This window comes from Meleagris gallopavo, chromosome 4 (genome assembly GCF_905368555.1).
Source record: "Meleagris gallopavo chromosome 4, MGAL_WU_HG_1.1, whole genome shotgun sequence".
Classification (NCBI taxonomy): domain Eukaryota; kingdom Metazoa; phylum Chordata; class Aves; order Galliformes; family Phasianidae; genus Meleagris; species Meleagris gallopavo.
In genome coordinates, this window is record NC_139407.1 from 45,761,939 (window position 1) to 45,783,626 (window position 21,688).

At 43.6% G+C, this 21,688-nt stretch overlaps 2 protein-coding genes and 1 long non-coding RNA gene across 4 annotated transcripts in view; 2 read left to right on the forward strand and 1 right to left on the reverse strand.

Annotated features, from left to right (window-relative positions):
* The window catches only part of SCFD2 (sec1 family domain containing 2), a 175,215-nt gene extending 173,136 nt beyond the window's left edge, over positions 1–2,079 (forward strand). For both annotated transcript variants that reach the window (XM_085223150.1, XM_085223149.1), the window contains exon 9: positions 448–2,079. In XM_085223150.1, the coding sequence (XP_085079276.1) occupies positions 448–540 (93 nt within the window). In that variant the 3' untranslated portion in view covers positions 541–2,079. The remainder of the gene's footprint in view (positions 1–447) is intronic.
* Positions 2,080–3,615: 1,536 nt separating this feature from the next.
* Positions 3,616–7,450, reverse strand: RASL11B (RAS like family 11 member B). The gene is made up of 4 exons (XM_003205814.5): positions 7,264–7,450; positions 7,127–7,183; positions 6,104–6,180; positions 3,616–5,232 (listed from the first exon to the last, which is right to left on the reverse strand). The coding sequence occupies exons 1-4, from the start codon at positions 7,385–7,387 to the stop codon at positions 4,762–4,764; spliced, it is 729 nt and encodes a 242-aa protein (XP_003205862.1). The 5' UTR covers positions 7,388–7,450; the 3' UTR covers positions 3,616–4,761.
* A 6,800-nt stretch (positions 7,451–14,250) lies between these two features.
* On the forward strand, positions 14,251–19,462 carry LOC146544490 (uncharacterized). The gene is made up of 2 exons (XR_014883152.1): positions 14,251–14,402; positions 18,910–19,462. It is a non-coding gene; the product is annotated as an uncharacterized LOC146544490 (long non-coding RNA).
* Positions 19,463–21,688: the final 2,226 nt, after the last annotated feature.

Consider the following 21,688-nt stretch of genomic DNA (forward strand, 5'->3'; position numbering starts at 1 on the left):
CCCCAGTAGTCACAGCAGACCAGCAGCACTTCTGTAACTCTTGTCCCGCCTTGAACAAGGGTGAATGGCAGTCATTCAAAACTGCCTGCTGGCAAAACCCTGTGCTATAGGAAAGGAAGCTGCTGGCTGCTCCTTTGGTGCCTCACAGCAAACACAATGGCAGTCACAACAAATCACTGGGTACACGTGGGTAGAAGTGAATCAAAGCACACGTTCATTAAGAATACAATGCTACTAGTCATTATGTTCCTTAAATGATTTAACTGCAGTTATTAGTGAGCAGACGGTTTTGCTGGGCAGGTCGCACGGCCCTGTCAGTAAACACCAGAAACACACAGCGTGTCTTGTGCTGGATAAGGGAACAGTCCATATCACAGCTCATTAATGCTGCAGTCAGTCTTGATCCCCTTAATTTTGACTTCTTGCTTCTTTCCTCCCTTCTTACAGGTAATTGTGCTCTCCTCAGCACTCCTGACACCACAGGGTGCTATTGAGCAGTTGTTTGCAGCTGATCATCCCCAACCTGATCCTGATATCTGACGTGGGAGGATCCGTGGAGAAGATTGATGGCTGCCTTGGCTGGAAGCATCAAGTCCCTGGTTTGTCACTGTTCCCAACAGCCCTTTGAAAAGCAGCATGTCCCCTACTGTACAGCTGGGTACTTCACTGCAAGAGAACTGTGCAGCTCACAGGGGGCTCCTAAAGCTGGTCCATTTGTCCTGTACCACCTTCTCCTTAAGGGTCACACAGCGTGGTGCTGAATCACCCCCTCCACTCAGCACCCACGAGGATGATTGCCTGTAATGACTCCCTAGAATAGAAGCAACTGAGAACAAGGCAGGCTGAATGTGCACTCCCTGAGCAGCACTTTTCCCTGCAAGTAATGCCAGTGTTTTTCTGGAGTTGATTCTGCTGGGAAATGCTGCTGAGGGAGGTAAAGGGTAGCAATATCCATCTCTCTGCCATGTCATCTTGCAAAAGATGTGTGCCTTATACAGTATTAACAGCCTCTGCTCATTACACTCAGAGAGGGACCGTGGAGCACAGCCCCAGTTCAGCTGGCAGAGCAGCTCCCAGTGCAGTGATGCTCTCCCAGCCACAATAGAGCAGCAGGATGGAGGGCTGAGTTACGTGGTTGTTCCTCTCGCAGGTTTCCATTTCCTGCTCTAGTTTCTCCACCCACAATCCCAAGAGAAAAGGCTGTTTCTGATGGCACACTTCTCTGCAGTTTAATACAAGGCGGACATATGGGCTGTGATGGGGTGATGGTAACCTTGGAAGAATCCTTCCCTCACATGCATTTAAAAAAGAGGGGGAAAAAAAGCATGTTCCCATTTTCAAGAGGCCACTGTGACAGGTTTTTTTTGAGCTAGATTTCTGAACAGCATGATAAGAAAGCAGCTTTTATGTTTCATTTATGATAATGAAAGAGCTGCTATCACATTCAGTTCTGTAATTTTTCTTTATAACAAATTGATATAATCTTAGATAAAACAGCATTAGCCAGTAGAGACTGTGATTGTGCGTAGCACAAAATGTTCCAAATTGCAACATAAAATGGTGGAGCTCTGAAGCTGCATCCTCTTGGTTCATCTGAGAAAGGCTAAGACTACAGCTCCCACTAAGAATGAGAATGTCAAATTGTATATGAAGTTTGCTTGAACATAGCATTCTTTCTGATGTCAAAGGAATAGCTTAAATAGGAAGTAGCTCTTTAACCTTTGTTTAGTAGCCTGCTTAAGTTCTCTTAAATGTTTATAATGGTCTCCAGAAAAGGCTGCATTTTGTTTAAATTCACTTTTGAGTGGCTAGAAGGAAACAAAGGACCAACTATAAAGCATGGACAATGTTGCCTCTATGAAAGAACAATTTATAAGAATGACTTTAGAATGGAACTTTGTGCTGTAAAAAATGAGAAATATTATGAGATTGCAATGTTAAAAGCTCAAGAAATATTTTGAGCAGAACAGCTTGAGAGCAAATAGCCTTTCTCTGCATTTCCTCTTCTTTCTATATCATTTAATCTTAGAATATAGATGTTTTGTGAATTATGTAATCAATAAAGCAGTGCTTTTGCAATGCTCAGTCCTCATCTCTTTCCCTCTTAGGACACAGGCTATGCATACCAGGACTGCATATTCCTGCCACCCCTCTTTTTTGCAGTTTTTGATTACCCCTAAGAACCAAAACTTTCTCTCTTGGAGATGTCCTCAACGGGTTTCCATGCTCTGTTGGTGGCAGAAAGGCTCTTTTACCTCCTGCAACCACTGCTGACCTCTGCAGCCCCAAGCAGGCTCAGGCATTCATATCTCTGAGCTGCTGCTGTGTTCCTGAGGTGATGGAGGCCCACAGTTGTGACCTTCTCTCTTCCACTTTCTTTCATGAGTCAGGTCTCTGACCTGGCCATCTGAGGATGTGTTCTGCAGGGTAATGAGAGGGGTGCAGGATTTAAGCAGACACTGGTTCTTCTGCGCCTCCTGTGAATGAAGCAGCTCCTCTGGCTGAGCCAGTGATTGATTTTCCAGGCTCCCCTTGGTGGGATCTTTTCAGCCAGTGTGGCTACAGCTGTGGCCCTGATGCTGGGATCCAGCCACCATCTGGTACTCAGTGGCTGAAGAGATGAATGCAGACAGTCACAAAAAGCCCACTCCTCTCCTAGACCAAGACTGGAGTGGGGTCTTTCCAGTGGCCCTGGTGTAATAATTATCTCCTATTTGTAGAAAATAGCTGTCATAGCTACAAGTAGCATATGCTGGAGAAAAGACCTGGGCAATGAGTGGTCTCCTGCCAGCTGTACATGAGCAGGAGCCACACGGGACTGCTTGGGAGAGTGCAGGGTGCTGGACCACAGCAAGGAGTGCCAAAGCCCTCTGCATGTGACACAGAACTGTGCTCACCAGCTGTGGGTAGGGAAAATGAAAGGCCACCGTTGGCACATGGAGATGGCACAGAAATCAGTGAAACAGCATTTGAGTGTAAGCTCAGACTTGCGGGGCCGTTGTGTTTGAATTCTAGTCCTGAGTTACTTGGTCAGGTGAGAGTGGTAGCTCACATCAAAGATTACCATCAGCATGACCAGTATTTCCACCATTAGAGCTGTGTGCTAATCAGGGGAGAACACGCATGGCAGCCACTCTACGTCTAGCATGAACATCCCCCTCAGGAGTGCCCAGCCTAAAATCCCTATAATGCAAACAAATCAAGTTCAAGGCTTGTAGTAATTTGATTCAATTCTTCATTGTCACACCAGTCCATATAAAGCTGTTGTGCATATTTTTTTTAAAGAGACCAAAAGCCCCTTAAAACATTGTTCTGCCAAACACTGACCCACCTTACCTCATTCTCTCCTCGCTGGAGTTTTCTGACAAGGGAGTATGAAGAATCCAATTTTAATTTTCAGTAGGCCTTCTGAAATAGTTTCGTAAAAGTTGGAAAGACGTTATGAGAGCTTTCCCCCTGCAGATTATGCTAATAAATCAACAGCATAGGCAGCAAAGACTTTCTTACAGTTTCTGCAGTGTATGTTAAACACCCTGAGAAAACAATTACTTTGTCTCCAGGCTTTGCTGGCTATTACCAATTGTTTCTCACACACAGGAAGAACACACGAGAAAATACACAATTCAAAATTTAATGCTGAAAGTAACTGTACATAAAATAAATAACTTACAGTTCAAACAAAAGCACAACTGGCTTTTTAAAGTGCATGTGTGTAAGGCCTTTAGCCTGTGAACTCCATTGGCTCAATGTAGAGAAAAAAAATAAAATAAGAAGAAATGCTTAAGTCAGCCACATGTGTTTAAGGATGAACAGGGACCGGCTCAGCTCTGAACAAACAGCCAGCTTCATTGCCCTGGGGCAGCCATGCTTCACATCAAGTTCAATCACTGGTTCTTTCTCTGCCTATTATACACCAGGGAAAGAAAGAAAGAAGAGAAAAGTGTCTCACACTGGTAGCTGTAATGGACTATCACTCCAACTCCAGGCTTATTCTTAGAAAGCTCTGTGTTAGATCATTCAGTCTCAACAGTGTTTTTTTCAGACAGTAAAAAAGACCCACCAGATATTTGTAATTACATATGTTTACACCCTATGCACAATAGTTTTGCATACAAAGAATCTGGTCAAGTTGTCAGCAATAACATAGCCAATAAAAAAGTAAAGGACCACTGTGTACAGCCATGATACCTAGTCATGCCCACTGACTTCACACTTACTTTTACAGAACAGTTGTATGTGTTCTTGTTTGTTTTGAAATACAAGTGAAATAAACAGCTCTACTGGGCAATAAATTGAACAGATATATCATGCTGTCCTTCATCCAAGTGAAAGTGTTGTAAAACTGGAGTGGTTACTTCTGAACAGTGAACTACAGTTTGGGGTGTTTCCCTGCACAAGTACAAGTTGAGAGTCACAGCTAGAAGGTTGTCTCTACACAAACATTAAGCCAGATCTGTCCCATCAGAGAAAAAGGCATTTATTGGAAAGGTCCATTTCCAAATGAAAATACTTGTCCTACAAGTTACATCCTAGAGCCATTTCAAGACTATTTCTGTGGGGTTTTTTTTTTGTCTGTTTTTATTCTTTTCCCATCTGCCACTGTTCATTGTTCAAGCAACTTCTCGTTTCTACAGCCATGCAGAACGCTGCCTGAACCATCCTGTCACAATATCAGGCAGCAGACGTGCCAGTGTTAGACACCCCGGGTTTCAAACTTGGGAGAAACGTTGAGAAGAACAACGCCTCTTCTTGGCCCTGCTGTCAGACAGACGTGACAGTCCTCACTTTGGCAGACAGAGCTTGCTTAAACCTCCTCTTCAGATCCTGCATGTTGGGTGATTTGGGCCGTGGAATGAGAGAAGTTCTCCGTCTCTCGGGGGTGCTGTTGGTGGTCTGTTGTTTACTGACTTCTTTGCAGAGGACATGGAAGGCATTGAAGACATCGTTGTAGTTTTCACTGACAGACACTTCATAGAAAGCACAGCCCAGCATGTTGGCCAGCTGAAGTCCGTGCTGAGGCTCCACCTCTTTAATATGCAAGAGATCAGCTTTGTTTGCTATGATGACAACAGGGACAGCATTTCCTGGATGCATCTGCCGAACGTGGTGGTACAGGTGACTGAGTAGTTCGTAGCTCTTATAGTCTGTGATGGAAAAGACAATCACCAGGGCGTCTGCCCAGCGAATGCATCTGTTCAGCTGCTCATTACAATCCAGGCTGTGTTCATGAATCTGTAGAATGAATGGTCTCAAATTAGACGGTTGAGGTCGTAAAAGACTTTTAAAAGGCTCCTTTAAATCTAAATAGCATTTTACAGCTTCAGACGTACGTATCTGCATTTCACATTGTAAGTACAAAACTTAATCTGAGCGTGTCAAATAAATACATATGTTGATTCAGCTGCAAAAAAAAAAAAAAATGGAATTTAACACTGGAGTTTGCTATACTCAAACAGAAAATTGACCTGAGTCGTTCTGCATGCAGAGAAAGACTTTGTAGTTCCACAGAATGGGAAATTAACTGGCTAGACAGCAAGTCTGGGGAAGCAAAGATATGAGCTGGAAACATTTAGACCTGGAGTGTTGCCCAGTTCAAAAAGGCAAAATTCCAGCACCGCTCAGGTCTATACATTCAGAACTTCAAACTGTAATATCTTAATGAACACAGCTCCAATACAGTAGACTTCACTTTTTATTATATAAATGTATGAGTTTTGTTGGGCAGTAGCCATGACATTTTCTTCCACATATGTACCATATTTGCGCAAAGCGAGTTGGTTTTTTTCCACCTAATGTTCCTAATATATGAGAACAAGGCACTTCAGTAATTCAGCCATTCCAAAGCAATGGGCCTCCAGCATACAAACGATTCACTCAAAACAGTGAGCCGTTTCTTTTTACTACCAGCAAACTTCAGGCACCCAACCCATCTGGCTTGGCAGCTGTGGCTAAGGCACAGGTTGCCAGCTCCCCCACCTGGAGCTCTGCACTGAAACAGGCAGCAGAATGTCACTAGGAAGAGCGGAACAAGATGCTGCAGCAGACAGACACGCACACCAACTCCGGGCTGCTTCGATAATCTGCGTGGATGCGTCTGACTCACCTGCACACCCGGGGTGTCCTGCACTTGGATGGCCAGCACCTCCCCGTCAATCTGGATGTGCCGGCTGTAGAGGTTACCTGGCAGAACAGCAACAGGTTCACACACACATACTTCTCAGACAGACTGCACTGCTTTTGCTACCCCATTAGTCATTCAGGTTGAGTGTTAAGATTCTTTATTTGATTTGTGATAATGTTACTGGAAGCCTGGGATTTATGACTACTTATGGCAGTACTGGGATTTAACAAGCCTGGGATTTAACCTGGTCCTGACTTGCCCTGAAGCCTGGCACTTGTTCTGGGCAGCCTGGTCTGGTGGTTGGCGTCCCTGCACATAGCAGGGCGGTTGAAACTAGATGATCATTGTAGTCCTTTTCAACCCAGGCCGTTCTAGGATTATAGGATTCTAGGATTTAGCACAACACAGCTCGCAGCTCTGCCACTTCTGAAGGACTGCTGTAACTTCGCTGCGCACAGCAGCCAGTCCTTGGTACACAAAGGCAGTACCCTGGTCAGCATTTCTGTCCCTCAGAAGCCATTCTTCTGCGGGCTCCGCTCCGCTGGCCGATCCCAGAGGCTGGGAGGCTTCGGTGGCTGCTTGTTTCCCGGGCCGTTCCCGCAGCAGATCGCCGCACTCCGGCAGCTCAGCCGCTCACACCTCCCGCCGCCCCGCGCTCGGCGCTGAGCATCGCCCCATCTACCCCCTAAGCCGGGGCCGCCCCGATCGCTTGGCTGCAAGCACCGAGCTTGGGAGGGTAGCAAACATTGGGTTTGCATTGGGTTACGTTACACTGCATTGCTTTAGATTTAAAAAAAAAAAAAAGAAAAAAACACACTGCTTCAGAGAGGGACATTTTCACCAGATAAAGCATACTTGGCAGGGCAAGGCAGAACGAAGCACTAGCACAGCTGCTTGCGGGGCTCACCCAGCGCTCATCGCCGGCGGAGGGACCCCGACAACGGGCTCCGATCCGCCTGATCCGCCCCCGCCCCCGGGGCCGCCCCGTCCGCCCGCTGTGCCCACCTGCGTTCCGCTCGTAGTCGCCGATGAAGCGCCTCGTCAGGAACCGCACCACGAGCGCTGCGGACAGGCAGGATAGCGTTAGCCGAGCTCCGCCGCCGCCGTCCCGACCCCGATTTTCTCCCTCCCATCCGCCTCACCTGTCTTGCCCACTCCGCTGCCTCCCACCACGGCGATCTTAACCAGGCGAGGCCGAGCCGCGGGGCAGCCCTCACCGCCGGGCGCGCACTCGGCGATGGTGCACATGCTCTGCGTCAGGCGCATCGCGCAGCCCCGCGCAGCCCAACACTCCCACTAACACCGCTGCCCTTCCCGCCGCGTTTTTCCCGGCCCCCGCCAGCTTCGAGCCCCGCCCCACTTCCGACAACCAATCAGAGAGGCTGGCATCTCCAGGCCACGCCCCCATCCCCTCCCCGTGCCGAGGTGGGGGCCGAGATGGGGGCCGAAGTGGCTGCAGGGGGGGAGGGTTTGTGCGCTCGCTGCTGGAAGCGCTTAAAAATGAGGGCCGAGGTCAGCCTCGTGTTGAATGTTGAAGGCCAGAAGCGGGTTTTTGTGACCCTAATTGGGTGTCGGACAGCCCCAGCATCCAACATCAAGGGCTGCTGAGGAGCTCCGTCCTGCCACCAACACGCTTCTCATTGACAGAGAGACACAGAAACGGGGCAGAAAAATCAATAAAACGTGAAGATGGATATGACAGTGACTTAAGAAAGATAAGAAAATATTGGCGAGGAAGGGAAAATGCAGATGAGAGGTGGATAGGCGTGGAAGCAGGAGGGCTCTGAGCACCAGAAGCCTGGTCTCAGTGGCAGGATGCAGTGTTAGAGCTGCCCATGGGGGGAGCAGCACCTGTAGGGGGGAAGGAAAGGGGCTGTGGTAGAGCCACCATCCACATCCAGGGAAATCGGACCTCGCCACATAGCTGCACTAATTTTCAGAAGAAGAAGAAATCAAAGCGAAGTTTGGATCAAAATCTCAGCAGGGAAAGAGAAGGGAGTTGGGGTACAACTGGGGTGCGCTGCTGGCCCTGGCCAAAGGCAGTCACAGTTGCAGCAAACAAGCATTTGAACAGAGCTTGTGCAGAGCTGCAAAGTTACGTTCTCATGTGGAAAAAGATTCCTTGAATATAATGGAGCAGATTGCTGCTCCCTCGGTAGCTGCTGCTCTTTCAGCTATAAATGTGAGCGCAGGTGCTATGAATAGCAAGCAAGGCTGGATGCAGAGCTGGATGCAGCACAAGGACCGCTCTCCCTGCCAGCACCAGAACAAGAAGAGGTGATGATGGGTTCTATTTGTAAAGGCCACCGAGGTCATAGGAAAAGAAAAAATCACTTGATAGATTTCAAGTAGATGCGGTTTAGAATGAGTGGGTGGGTAAAATTATGCTATCAAAAGGCACTCTAAGCCAAATGCGAAAAGGGTATGGAATTTGAAAAAATCAACAGGGCTGAAGGTTCAAAGACTGGAATACAAAAGAAACACCAGTTGTCTTTATGTCAGAGCAGCAGAAGTGGTACAGACATTGTATCTCATGCAAAAGGAAAGGGCTTCACAGAAGATCCTCTGATATTTTAGTAGCTAAGGTCACGGGAAATAGAGACCCTGGGGCTAATCATGGGGAAGATCCCTCACCTGAGAAAGTCTTGTCTTTGAGATGGGAAAGTGTGGAAGACCGGGGAAGAAGAAATGGGTTTGCTATGCAGGAAGAAGGTCATACAGATAAAAAGGGGAGTCTGGCAGCATTTCCAAATCCAATGAGCGTTTTGCCTCCATTTTTAATAAAAAAGATTGTGTGAGAGCTGTGAGCAAAAGGAGGATGAGTAATGTGAAGTAAGCCGTGGGCAATTATTGCAGTGGGGAAATCAGTCCGTTTTCAGAGCGCCAACAGACCAAGCATGTGAAGATGAGAGTGGGAGAAGCAAGAACTCTTCCTATAGCTCTCACATCATATGGAACATATGCATTAAAAAAAGGAAATGAAATGTTTTACAGTAACTTGGACAAATTTTGAAGGAAAGAATAATTAAAGGTATGGGAATAAATGGGATAAAATGAAATGTTACTTCTGAATGATCTCTTTCCTTGATACAAATTTGTCTACCTCTCTGAGAAGTGGCAGATCTAATAAATTCGGGGTTAATAATACCTGACACTGTCCAGCAGGAACTGGTTGTTCAAACAGAAGAACGGAGGACGAGGAGGCAATGACAAAGAGCTGTGTGCATGAGGCAGACTGGAGGAAAGTTATTCCGTGGGACTCATCAGGGCTCCTCTCTTCCTCCGTATTTTCATTATAACGATGTCATCAAGAACGTGAATGCGCTAATGAATTCCACCGTTGGCAGAGCCGGGGGACAAGACCACTTCAAACAAGGATGGGAATAATGTGCTGGAGAAATTGGGTGCCTCTTAGAACTAGATTACTGAAAATATAATAAAGTTTGATAATATTAATGGCTTATAGAGATAAATCACAAAGATTTCTTCCGTCAACTATGAGATCAGCACTTGGAAAAGAAAGACTAGTTAATCACAAGGTGAGTAGGAGCTGTGTGAACAGGCAAATGTAAATCCAGCTATTTCAGATTCGTTATTTCAGAAAATATCTGAAATGTGAGGTCAGATTCTCTCACCCGGGCTCAAGAAAGAGTAAATCTAAAGCAGAACAAGTAGGAGTGAAAATCACTGCAATGATTAAGGCCCAGGCAGCCTATTTCAGCCAAAGATAAGAACACATGGTGCATCCAGTTTTGCAAGATAAAGAAAGAGGGCTTGGGGAAAGAGATGCCCGGGAAGCCAATAGTAGAGGCCAATGTCAGCGTCAGAACAAGTGGGTGTACACTTGTTTTTGTGGTCAGAGCAGGAAAACACTGGACTGGCTCTCTAACAGAGTGGTAAGAGCAAAATCAAACTTAACTTTTAAATGGAGCTGGAGTTTGTATCAAGTATTCTAAAATGGGACTGTCTGCGGTGGCAATGAGATTGGATGATCGTGAAGTGCCTTCCAGAGGCCTGCAGAGAATACAACTAACTCTGTTACAGAGATAAGTGTACAGGCCTAGAGTATAGCAATATGTGCAGCTGTGGTGTCTCCAGTGCACAGTGCACAGAGGTAGGAGGGAAACTGGAAAGAGAAATGAAAATAATATGATGCCTGGATGAACTGTCAGGATGTCAGAGGTATTCTCCATTTTGTAAAAGAGATGATTAGTGACAAACTGAAAGTGCTAAAATAACCAGAGAATGGGCTCCTCTCTCTGTATCTCAGAACACAAAAAGCCGAACAAGTCAGTGAGACTGAAAGGTGAAACTCGGGGAAAAGCTGAGTTACAAAATGTATTCTTATAAAATATGTACTCAAGCCGGTGGATCAATTGTTACAGGAAGGCACTGGGATGGAAATAAAACTAACAACACATGAAGAAGTACGTTTATAGGTTATAAGAAAATGCAGTTTTACAGCATTTCATGCTAGCATAAAATTCGTCAGCAGCGGCAAATTACTTTCCTCAACATTTGAACCAGTGTCTTAAGCACTAGGAACCAGAAAGAGCTCTAGAACAACATGGACGCACTTCCTCATCCATCAGTCTTTTTAATGTAATTCCGTTCTTGTTAAATTAAATTAATTAATACAATTTAATTCTTGTTCTTTAATGCAATTTATTTTCTTGTGTCTTCCTCTCAGTTACGTGAAGGAAGATCTGCTGTCAGAGATGAGATATCACCCCGGATAGCTACAGGTCAGAGCTGCTGTGAATGACATCCCACAATGTAGGCATGCATTTCTAGTTCTTATTTTGTGCCATTGCTCAGTGAGTATGCTTACATGTGGCTTACATGTTTCAGAAGGACACTTCTATCAGCAGCCAGAGGAATTAAATGTCATTATCTCATGCAGCGGTTGTTAAATTCTAGCATGTATCTTTGAAGAAACAAGTGGCCTGGACAAAGTATTCAGAAACACAGATGATGGCTGCTTGTTCCAGAGAAGTACTTACTTTTCAAAGCACTACAAGTCCTCTGGTTTTATAGGAGTAAATACGAGAAAACTCCTTGTTTTGGGCACAGTACCTATGTTCCAGGCTCACGAAATACAGAGCAAAGTCACCAATCCCTGTGGAAAGTGAAGGGAGAACAGGGCTCACCTCCTGCCCTGGCACAGCACTGTCACATCACCTTCCACAAGAACAAAGGAAGGAGGAAGAAGAAATATTAAGAGAAACTGCATAAACAGGAACAGAATTCCTTTGTGCACTGGAAGCGAACGTCTGGCCAGGAGGGCCTGCAGTGAGATAGGATCTTCATTCCAGCACAGAGAAGTGGGAAGGGAGGGACACACTCCATGCCCTTACCTACCCGCATACTCCATACTGTTTCTATAGCAGCACAACAGCAGACATTTTTCCCTTTCCACAAGAAAGCCTGACTAACGCTCTACAATTATATTAGTCAGCGTTTTAATCAGATTTTATCTTCTCTTGAGCTTGCAATTTTATTTCTCCTCATTTCCTCCTTATGTAACGCTCCCAAATTCTCATCAAAAATGGAACAGCTGAGGGTTTTCTTTTCCGTTCAGAGCTGCCCATCTGCTGCTACTGTGGTGTTTTTTTTTTTTTTGGTTTTTTTTTTTGCGTGTGTTGCTTTGTGCCCCCATGGTGCAAGCAGCTGTTGTGCATGGAATGCCATTTTGGTCTGAAAAGGCAGAGAAAAAGCCCCGATGGCAGAATCCCTTGAATCAATTAAAGTTCTAAGTCTTCATTCAAAAATACATATGAGAACACCTAGCAGAAGTTTTGTTTTCCATTTTAGGAATGCCTTGTGTTCCGTATTAAGCTATCCGAAACAGTGCTGCAGTAAGCACCTTTGCCAGCCTCTCTGCATCCCATCTTGTGTAACACTGGGATCAGTCTGTCAAGGGGCAGCACATCTGGGCAGTGTTAGGAAAGGTCACTGCAAAGTCCTGCTGTGCCAGGCCAGCCTCAGGAGGACACTCACTAGGGCCATTACAGATCCTGCTAAGCAAAACAGAGCTTTTCACTCACACCATCTGCAAGTTCAGCCTCTGCAGGTTCTTTGGCGTAGTGGGCTCATTCTGAAGCAGTTGCATCCCTGGAGACACAGGTGGGGAAGCAGTGTTTTGGTTGCCACTTCTCCAAACCTCTGCTATGGCCTTCAGGTTGCCAGCAAATGGCCCCATGCAGGTGTCAGCCAGGCTGGTACAAACACTCCCCTGCCATGACTGGTGTTGTCCACTGCAGTGGAAAGGTGCCAAAAGATTCACCTTTCTAATGCAATCACTTAAGCAAGAAGGACATATATTCAAGTCATGCCTACAATCTCAACAGAGCTGAGATGAGTGAATGTGTAGGTTACAAAGTCAAAGACAGAAAATATAGGAAATGCCAGAAATAAGATTGCCTGGGCAACCTTAACCCGTCCTCCCACATGCATATGCATTTTGTTACAGCCTTAATTGCATAATGTTACAACATTACAGTGTTTCCTGTCATACTGGCAGCCTGTCTTTTATCTGCTCGTGGGAAAAGAGCACCTAACTACACCTGAAGATCTGAATGTTGTTCAGCATGTCTTAAATCCTCGCTTGATCAGTCTGTAGTGCAACATATGAAGTATTCCCTTAGAACAGCAATTACAAACTCCTTCTTAGGCTTGTCATGGTGTATGGCAAAGTCATGTGAGAAAAACTCAAGCTGTAAGTAGATTAGGCTGCGTAGATCATGTACGCTACCTCATCCAGTGACACCCAAACACTCTGTTTTCTAAAGCTCTATGTTCTGTTTTGCCTGAAGTCAGAACCCACGGGTGATGCTTCGTGGGGGCTGTGTTTGAAGTATTTGAATGAGCAAGAGCTGCTGCCTATGAGGCAGCCTTAACAGCCTTAAATAGTTTTTATTCATCAAAGCTTCAGAACTGTCATTAGCATTCACACAGTTCTTGTGCAGGCAGGTGACTGCAGATAGGCAGCCAAAAATTGTCAAGGAAAAGACATTCATTTTTATTAGCAAAAAAATGAGACTTTGGAGCTATTGCAGCACCCAGCATTCTGATAACAACCCATTTCTCAACAATACACTGCTAGGATGGTGACATGCACCAGGATTAAACACAGGAAGCTTAAGAGCAGACTTTGTCAGCTCTGTTGTTTTTCTACAAATCCCTTTGTGATTATGATGAACTGCATTGTAGCAGAAAGGGGTAATTTAGTGTTATTGTATAGATGACTCATATAGTCTCCACAGTTTGACAAGAGCACAGGTTTTTTTTTCTAAATAAAGAAAGCACTCAGTCCAAAAATAGAAGTAACACTCAAAAGAATGCAGCTCCTTGAGGACTTACAAATTCCAGCTACCAAAAACACAGAGGTCGGTATGCTGGGGCATCTCTGCTGAGGATATTGTGTGAAAGCCATTAATGCTTCATCTGGAATGTAAATCTATGCCGTTCAAATGGGATTTAAGTAAGTATTTCAAGGTAGGACTTCAGTTCCTGGCTGGAACCAGTTTTAACTGGTTGTGCAATTTTCATGGTCATTTTTATATTTGCTTTCTTGCTCGAAGCCTGGAGTTATTTGCCCTGCACTACCTGCATGTCTTGGTATGGCTGGAATGGATCCCGAGGCAAGGAAGGAAATGGGGCCACGTACCCCCAGCCTTCCTCCTCCTCCTCGTCCTGTCAGGGCCTCTCTGGGCAGCAGGCTCCTGGGCAATTGCACTGCCCACAAACTCAAAGGGGACACGGACACTGCAGTGTATGCCACTTTAAGGATTAACACCATCTGACTGATGGGAAGAAAGGCATAGATTCCAGACAGATAGAAGGAAAGCTAATGTCATTTGTTTCTTATGCTGCATCAGCTCACTTTGTCTCCAAGCTTTTCTTTACTCCCCCGGCTACTCAAGGACTTTGAAGAGAAAAGCTCTCATTTGCCTGAAATATCCTGGAAACAAGTTTCTGTGGCAAACTACAACTTATGTTTACCATAGTCTTAGTAATTTCTCCAAAAAAATGTTTTAAAGCCTCAATATATAAACCCATTGGTCAGTGGTTTCCTTTAATGTGAACAAATTACAGAAATCACCAAATGAGAAAGGAAAAAACTAACAGAGAACCACTTGTTCCTTGGCTTCTGATATGATATTTGAAAAAAACAATAGAGCACAAGAATGAGGAAGAGGTAAGGTAGGAGCTGTAAATGTGAGCACATGGGATGGGCTATGCTGGAAAACCCTGTGAACAGATACACTGTGTCTTTGTGGTGAGTCCTTTTTGTTACAAAATATTAAAATCTCTGCCATATAACCAAAGCAACCAAGACAGCCAGTGGTTCGTCTTCATTTCAGTACTGCTCCTGTTTAGACCTAAGAACAGGGATGCTTTCTTGTGTTTGGAGCTTCAGTGTGACTTTGCTGCTAGTGGGTTTTATGCCACCTTATGCCTTCACTGTCTCTTTTCATTAACTGGTAAAGTTAGAGTAGTCATATGTACTGTACACTACAGATACAGTTTCCATTAAATATCGGCTTGAAACACACCACTCTTCAAATTTAAGTTAGAAGAGAATTTGAATGCAAAATAACATGTTTTATCCATTGAAGTATCTAATGCTCCACTTAATGCTACTGTACCGCTGGTGCTACTGTTACGAAGTACTTGTTTTGCTAAAGGTTTGGTCCCTCTTCTGTTGGCATTGGTAACAAAGTCTACATGAATTTTGTGCATGGTACACAAATAGGATTGTTCACTACAAAATGCATTGCCATGTTTAGTCTGAACTTGGGAAGAAAAACAAAACAAAACACAACTCCGTATCTAGAAAGTCTGGAAAAATGTGTGCTTCTTTACAATAGCATTTGTAGAAGAGACCAAAAGATCTTACTTATCTGAAAAAGAATACTAATCAAGACCGATTTGTAACTCTGAGCATTTCAAATTGCTGAAAAGATTGCTAAGAATCAGCATCATTGTTCTTAGCATAGGAAAAAAACTTACCAACAGCATATAGAAGAGTCTGCTCTTCTATAAAAAGTAAAGTAAGTCAGGTCTAAGAGCAATTCCAACTACAATCAACTTCTGGAAAACTTGGCAGTGTTGCGTTTTAATACATATTGGGCTTTTACTGCATTCTAAGAACAGAATTGCTGTACCTGAAGGTCTGACTACAAACAGCAGTAACTCTCCCTGGTAGTTACTGGCAGTATCTCAACTGAATTACCTTGAACATCAAGGGGAACAGCCTTTATACAGCAATGATTAGAAGATCCAGCTAAATGAGTGTAACCCTGGCCATACTGTTTATCTACAGATGTAGACAACAGCTGACTCACTGCTTAGAATCACTCATTCTGTCACTCCTTACCCTCTAAAATAGCTGAAACATCGCAAACAGATAAGATTTCTAAAAGAGAAGTATTTTGCATTAATATTACATGCAGTCATGAATAAAACAGCAACACGTAACTGGAATGTTTTTCATTTGTATCTGAGCAGTAACTGCCATTTCAGCTGTTTCAAAATGTGTATTCTTTCAAAATTCCAGAAGGCAGTGGTACATAAAAGATTCGTTCTCTTCTGGTGCATGAATCAGCCATGAAAGAACTGAAGTTGCAATTCATTCTGCTGTCTGCTCAGCAAGCAGAACTACATTATTACTGATTTGGGACAGATGATGATGTTCTAATTAACTGTGAGATAAAAACCCCTGAAAAAAAAATCAGTGTTCATTAAAAATATTCTGGGGGGAAAAAGAATAACTGGCTGAGTCTAAAATAGATCATAATTTTCTGATTCTACTCATGCAGTAGTTTCTAAAACAAAATTTACATTTATTAGTGAAGGCCTCACTTTCTTTGAATAGCAAATCATTTGACTGCTGAAGTAGAATCCTTTGTTCAGAATCTCAATAAGCAATTGCATTTACAGAGAGTAATGTCTTATTTTTTCAAGATCCTCTGGAAGCTGTGCAGTAGTTTGTCTATAACAACTGAACTCACAGTTTTTCCTAAAATTAGGACAGATTGTCCTTTAGCTAGCAAAGAAATAAAACAAAAGGCAAAGATACTTTATAATTTTTTATTGTTTTAAAATCCGAAGGCAAATTATGTGTCTTTCAGACTTGTAGTTCTATTTGCACTTGAAAAAAATGCCCAATAATTTTAGGGAAAAATTGCAAATATGAGAAAAGAATGTAATAAGTAGAGAATGAAAGATTTAAGTGCCCAAGTGGGACTTAGCATAGGGAGGCAGGAAGGCACTACAGGGAGGCTGAATGAAACTGTCTGGAAAGTGAGGAGTCTGGAAAGAATACATTCAGCTTATGTTTTGCAGTTCGTAGTGTATAAGTTTCTTAAACTGAGTGATAACACTGTGCTTTGTGGGCAATTTCTTCAGTCACTTTATCCTCTGAGCTTTGTCAATCACCAATGTCTGTGGCAATGACGTGCAGCAATATCCATGCACTGACAGATGAGCTCTGCTGACACGTTCACTGTGCATTCGAAGCAGCAGAAAGACTGGCACAATTCACCTGCATCAGAAAACAGCTTTGCTTTTGTCACAAGCAGAGATGCACTTGCACAGCTGGATCTGGAACATGGAGAACAGAAGAGATAACAAACCCTTAACTTCTTCTCAATTCATCCAAATTTTTCTTGAGCTTAGAGGTCTCAGATAGGGCTTTCAGGGGGTAAGTGTCCCGCTCAATACAAGGTGCAAAAGGTAGCTTGTTTGGGTGCCACACTGACAGCAGTGGGTTCCAAGGCAAGAAGTGCAAGGCCTGCACTCTGCCGGTACTGACAGAGCACCCAGGCAGATGCTAGATGACTGCCCAGGGACACTGGAAGGAGAGTAGAGCCAGCCCAGGTCTGGCTACTCACCATCTCTTTGTCTCAGCAGTGGTACATGAGGTGAATGACCTTTTCTGAGGTCAGGAAGCCGGGGCTATCAGGCCAAGTTGGTCTGTTCATTGTCGCAAGGTTTTTTTATTTTTTCCTTCAACATCTTTTCACATATTTTCCCACAAAATATTTTTCCCAGGTTGAATCTATCAATGTGCAAGATAGTGGTTTGTAGGTGAAACTTGTGTCTTCAGGCTTTGCTGGCATATGTAAAAGAAAATGTAAGCATTACCAGGTGCATGTGGCTCTAGAAACTTCCAAGGAGAGGCTGCCAGCATGGGTGACAAGACTGGATACAGAATTCATACAATCTACATTTCATCACATATTATTGGAGGACATGTACTTCATGTCTAGAAAATGAAGCCATTATTACAATGTGAAAATATATCTCCTGTAAGACTGCAGTGCAAAACTGTGCTCTCAGGAGCAGAGTTGCTATGAAGCATGACAAGCTTTAAGGGACAAGTTCTGAGTCACTGTGTGATTCTGCAAGAGCTTCTCAACTGTGTAGCAGTTGTTTTTCTTGTAGTCTGTGAACAGCTTTTATTTGCCTGCCAAATTCAGATGCCCTGTCCTGCCTTGCAGCCCTTTGGAAACAAAGAGCAGACCTAGCTGGCAGAGTCACAACTAAGGCAAGTTTCTGTGAGCTCACACATACCTCAGACAAGCAGAGAGGATAAACTGCAGGTAAAGATATACAAAGCTTTCAGGGAGATGAGTGGAAATAGTATGTGCTCTGTCATTAAGTACTAGTGGGCTATGTCTTCATGATACACACTGTTTTCTGAGAGATCCTGTATAGAGTTGGTAGGGAAGTGCCAAGAAAATCCGAACAAGACATCTAATACAAGAACCGAATGAACTCTTGGGGCAGCTCCACTGCTCTGGGCGGTTGCTTAGGCCTGCTGCTAACGTTTTTCTATACACTTTCTACATGCCTCAGCATTCAGTCAACCCTACCCGTAGGAAATATGTACCAACACAGTACTGACAATAAAAAATATTTTTTAAAAGTATATATAGAAAAAGCAATATATTGATTTATGCACAGTTCAAGAAACTTCCTTTTTAATTTTCCCTTTCCTCTCCTTTCCCATCCCCCAGATTGGCTGACAGACACTGAGGTGTGTACTAATTGTAGCCACGGAGTGTGTATTTCCAAAATACATTCACATGGTTTTTAATTCTGTATTACTTCCAGTTCTGAACTATGTAGTACAAGCTGCATTGACTCCTTCATAATTTTCCCATCTCTGCAATGAGGGCAGTAATGTTTCCCAGCATCATCAAGAGCTCTAATGTGGGTGGATGAAAAACACTACAAAGGTGTGTTGCATTGCTAATAAAACTATGGCTTGCAAAATCTTTGCAGGTGCGTTTGGTATGAAGGCAAGTGTAGATTTTGCTGGCAAAGGACAAAGTTTGAAGCAATCTGCAGGGAATTAAGTCTCATAATTCCCTAGCAGGAAATTCTATCACCTTGGAAGGATGGAAGAGCAAGCCATAAACTCTGCTGAGCCATGGATGAGGTAAAAGTCCTGGAGGCTCTATGTCACCATTGCGTCTGTGTTGCCCCTTTCCTGGGTATGGCCATAGCTGCATCAGAAGGACCTCCACAGGGCTTTCTGTGGCCCACAGAGCTTCACAGAAACTTTGCTACTGGCCAGAATCTGTGGGAAGGATGATGCTTTTGTACACTGCCATGTCCAAAAAGATGTAGTATCATATGATTATATGTATGGATTAATACTGATGTTATGTCTGTTAGATCTAGCTTTACCTAGACATTTAGAGACAGTGACACTCAGAAACCTAGGTCAATACTTTGGATGCAGGTATTCATCTCATTCTTTTTTCTCTTTGAAGGACAGTGGCAGCATTGCTGCCCAGGACTGCCTAGATACTGAAGTGCTTACGCAGAAAGCAGCAGAGCTACCTTCATTGTTGATTCAAAGCTATGTCTTGACCCCTCTAGGAATCTCCTCCAGCTACTGGACTGCATTCTTCCATGGAGACTCAGCATTCTCCACCTCTTCTCTCAAAGTAGAGTCAAAGAGCAGAAAAGAAACAAACTTCAAAGGGCCAGAAAAAGACAGAAGAAGCACAAAGGCACCTCTGTACATTGTTCACAAATGTCGGGACTGAGCTAAGAGAAGGAGTCTTTGGATTGTCTCCTTCCAGAAGAACTTACGTATTTTTATCCAATCCTTTGCACTAAATATTCAGGAAGAGAATTAGTAACAATCTGCACTTGCTATTTTATGAAATAAGATCTTCAGTCTAACTATACTTGACAACTATTGGCATTTGCTAACTCAGCTGTAAGACAAGTTTAAGTGATACATGCTACCATTACTTCTGTGAAAATAATTAACACAAACAGGCATCTTCTTGAAAAATAAAACATTCCCCAAGGAAACAGACCTGCTGATTGTTGCTGGAATGCCATATCCCATCTTAGCAGAGACAAGCCAATGACTCAGTAATGGTTAGAAAGGTACAGACTGTTTTCCTGTCGATGAAAGTAACCTCCTATTTCTCATTGTAGCACTTACTAGAGGCAAGCCTGAGTCCACCTTTGCAGTACAATGAGTCATATGCACTGTGGCAAGTTTTCAGACCTCCCTGTTAGGCCTTGAGCCCTCTTGTGCTGAGTGAAAGGGGGGGTGGACAAAAAAAAATGGATAGTTTCACAAATCAGTCCTATTCTCTGACTTACAGTCACAGACAAGCCCTGCAGTCTTCTAAAACTGCTAGCTCAGCAGACAAGAAATAACCAGCTTGGGGTGAATTTGTTAAGGTCATGGCCAAGTGCATGCATTTCAAGGCATTCATTTTCCACCCCCTGCTGACTCTGCTTTGGAGAACAGCAGGGGATCGAGTCTGACAGTGATCCAGAGCTCTGAGAGGGGAGTGAGGTCAAGTTCAATTACTTCTTAATTGATAAGCATGGAGCCAGCAGCTAGGATATGGAGACAGGGCAACATGTCTGTGTGTGTCCTTCACCTCAGGCTAGTTGCTGATGCTGGCCTGCCTGCTAGAACAGTGTAATGCTGTAGACTGATGCTTTGTCCTTCATTATCAAGTTTTCCCATCAGATTTTTCTCTCAAATCCATTTTTCTGGGTATCTAGTGTTGTTTCTAGAATCCCATAGGAACAAGGACACTCAATCGCTAAGGCTTTCTTTGTGCCTAAATTGTGTCTTAAAGGTCACTCAGTTAAGCAGAATAAAAAAGAGTTTGCATGTCTTTACAAACAATGGTGTATACTCAACATAAAGAGTAAGATTTCTACCAGATCTTAAATAGAAACAAAAATGTTTTTAAAAGCTGTGTTCAGTAGAAAGAAATATTACTCTCCAGTAAAACCAAAAGTAAACAGTTAGCTTTCTACATCAGTTTACAAGGACAGACAACAATAAGGTAGCTGATCACTTAGAATGAACATTTTCTCTTCTAAGATATAGAGATTAGTGTCATATGAATACAGGGGCAAAGAGGTGGAGAATAGTGAAAACAAATGAAGATTTTATCACTGAGCAATTGCTGAGTTGCATGTTGAAAGTATATTCAGAAACATTGCTTAATTAAAAGCAATGAAGTAAGCTAAAAATCCCATCAATGTCTCAAAACAACTTTATATTACAGGAATTAACGTGTTAACTCTGGAAGCTTATTGAGGTTGAACTTATGAGGTATGAAGTAGCCACACAAGCCTTTGAGAGCACCATCCTTTCAGGTTAGGCCCATTATTGGTAATAATTCCTACTGTGTTTATGTTAGTTAATCACCGCAAGACAGCCTGAATGCAATGGAGAACTGGGAGCTGGAGGAACTTATGAGACAAATTCCTGTCTGACAGTTAACAGGTTTCAAAATTAACAAGCAGTAAGAACAGGGAATGAGGTCAGGCTGCCCGGTCCAACTACCCCACTGACTTGGAATGGGGAGAGGAACAAACATGCAGCACAGCAGATACTGAAACTGGTAAAGATGAGAAATGCTTGTAACTTGCTGTTAAAGTGTTTGGTAGCTGTTCTACCAACTTTAATGTCATAATGAAATTTTAAAGCATTTAAAGAGGGGCTTTTTACAGAAATGTAATCCCAAATCCTCAGAAACTGCTCCCACCTGAAAGAGAGAGGTAAACTAACACTGCAGTGCTCCAGTTTCAAAATATAAGGAGGAAAATTACAGGCAATTTCAGGCCCATTGCTATTTTCTTTACTGCTTTGAAAGAATGTGGTAGATTACCTGCATTAGACAGGCAGGCTTAGAAAACGGCTCTCTTTTACAAGCTGCTGAAAGTCTAAAAGACTTTAATGCCTTTGGAAATGTCTATGCAGCAAAATAAAGGACATGAAATAGAATGGCGAACCTCAACAGGCTTTTATCTTTCTATTACAGATAACAAAAGCAGGAAGAACAGAGAGGGTAGAAAGGGTTTTCCACACCAGCATTTGTCTGTAACATCTGCACAGAGCCCCAGGCTGGTTTATATTTGGGTTATGCTCCAGTCTGTCAGTCCACGCTGTGTTGTGTAGGCATGTTTTCTGTCTTACAGACAGAACACACATGTAGGTACAGATGGTAACAATGCCCAACTAATGGCACTCCTCGCCTGCTGCCTAACTTATTTTTAAAC

Excerpts from the sequence above, each read along its gene's own strand:
- RASL11B (XM_003205814.5), bottom strand. The coding sequence starts at position 7,387 with ATGCGCCTGACGCAGAGCATGTGCACCATCGCCGAGTGCGCGCCCGGC. Across the intron at positions 7,184-7,263 it reads CAGCGGAGTGGGCAAGACAG|CGCTCGTGGTGCGGTTCCTG; the intron begins GTGAGGCGGATG and ends GCCTGTCCGCAG. Across the intron at positions 5,233-6,103 it reads AGGACACCCCGGGTGTGCAG|ATTCATGAACACAGCCTGGA; the intron begins GTGAGTCAGACG and ends TTCATTCTACAG.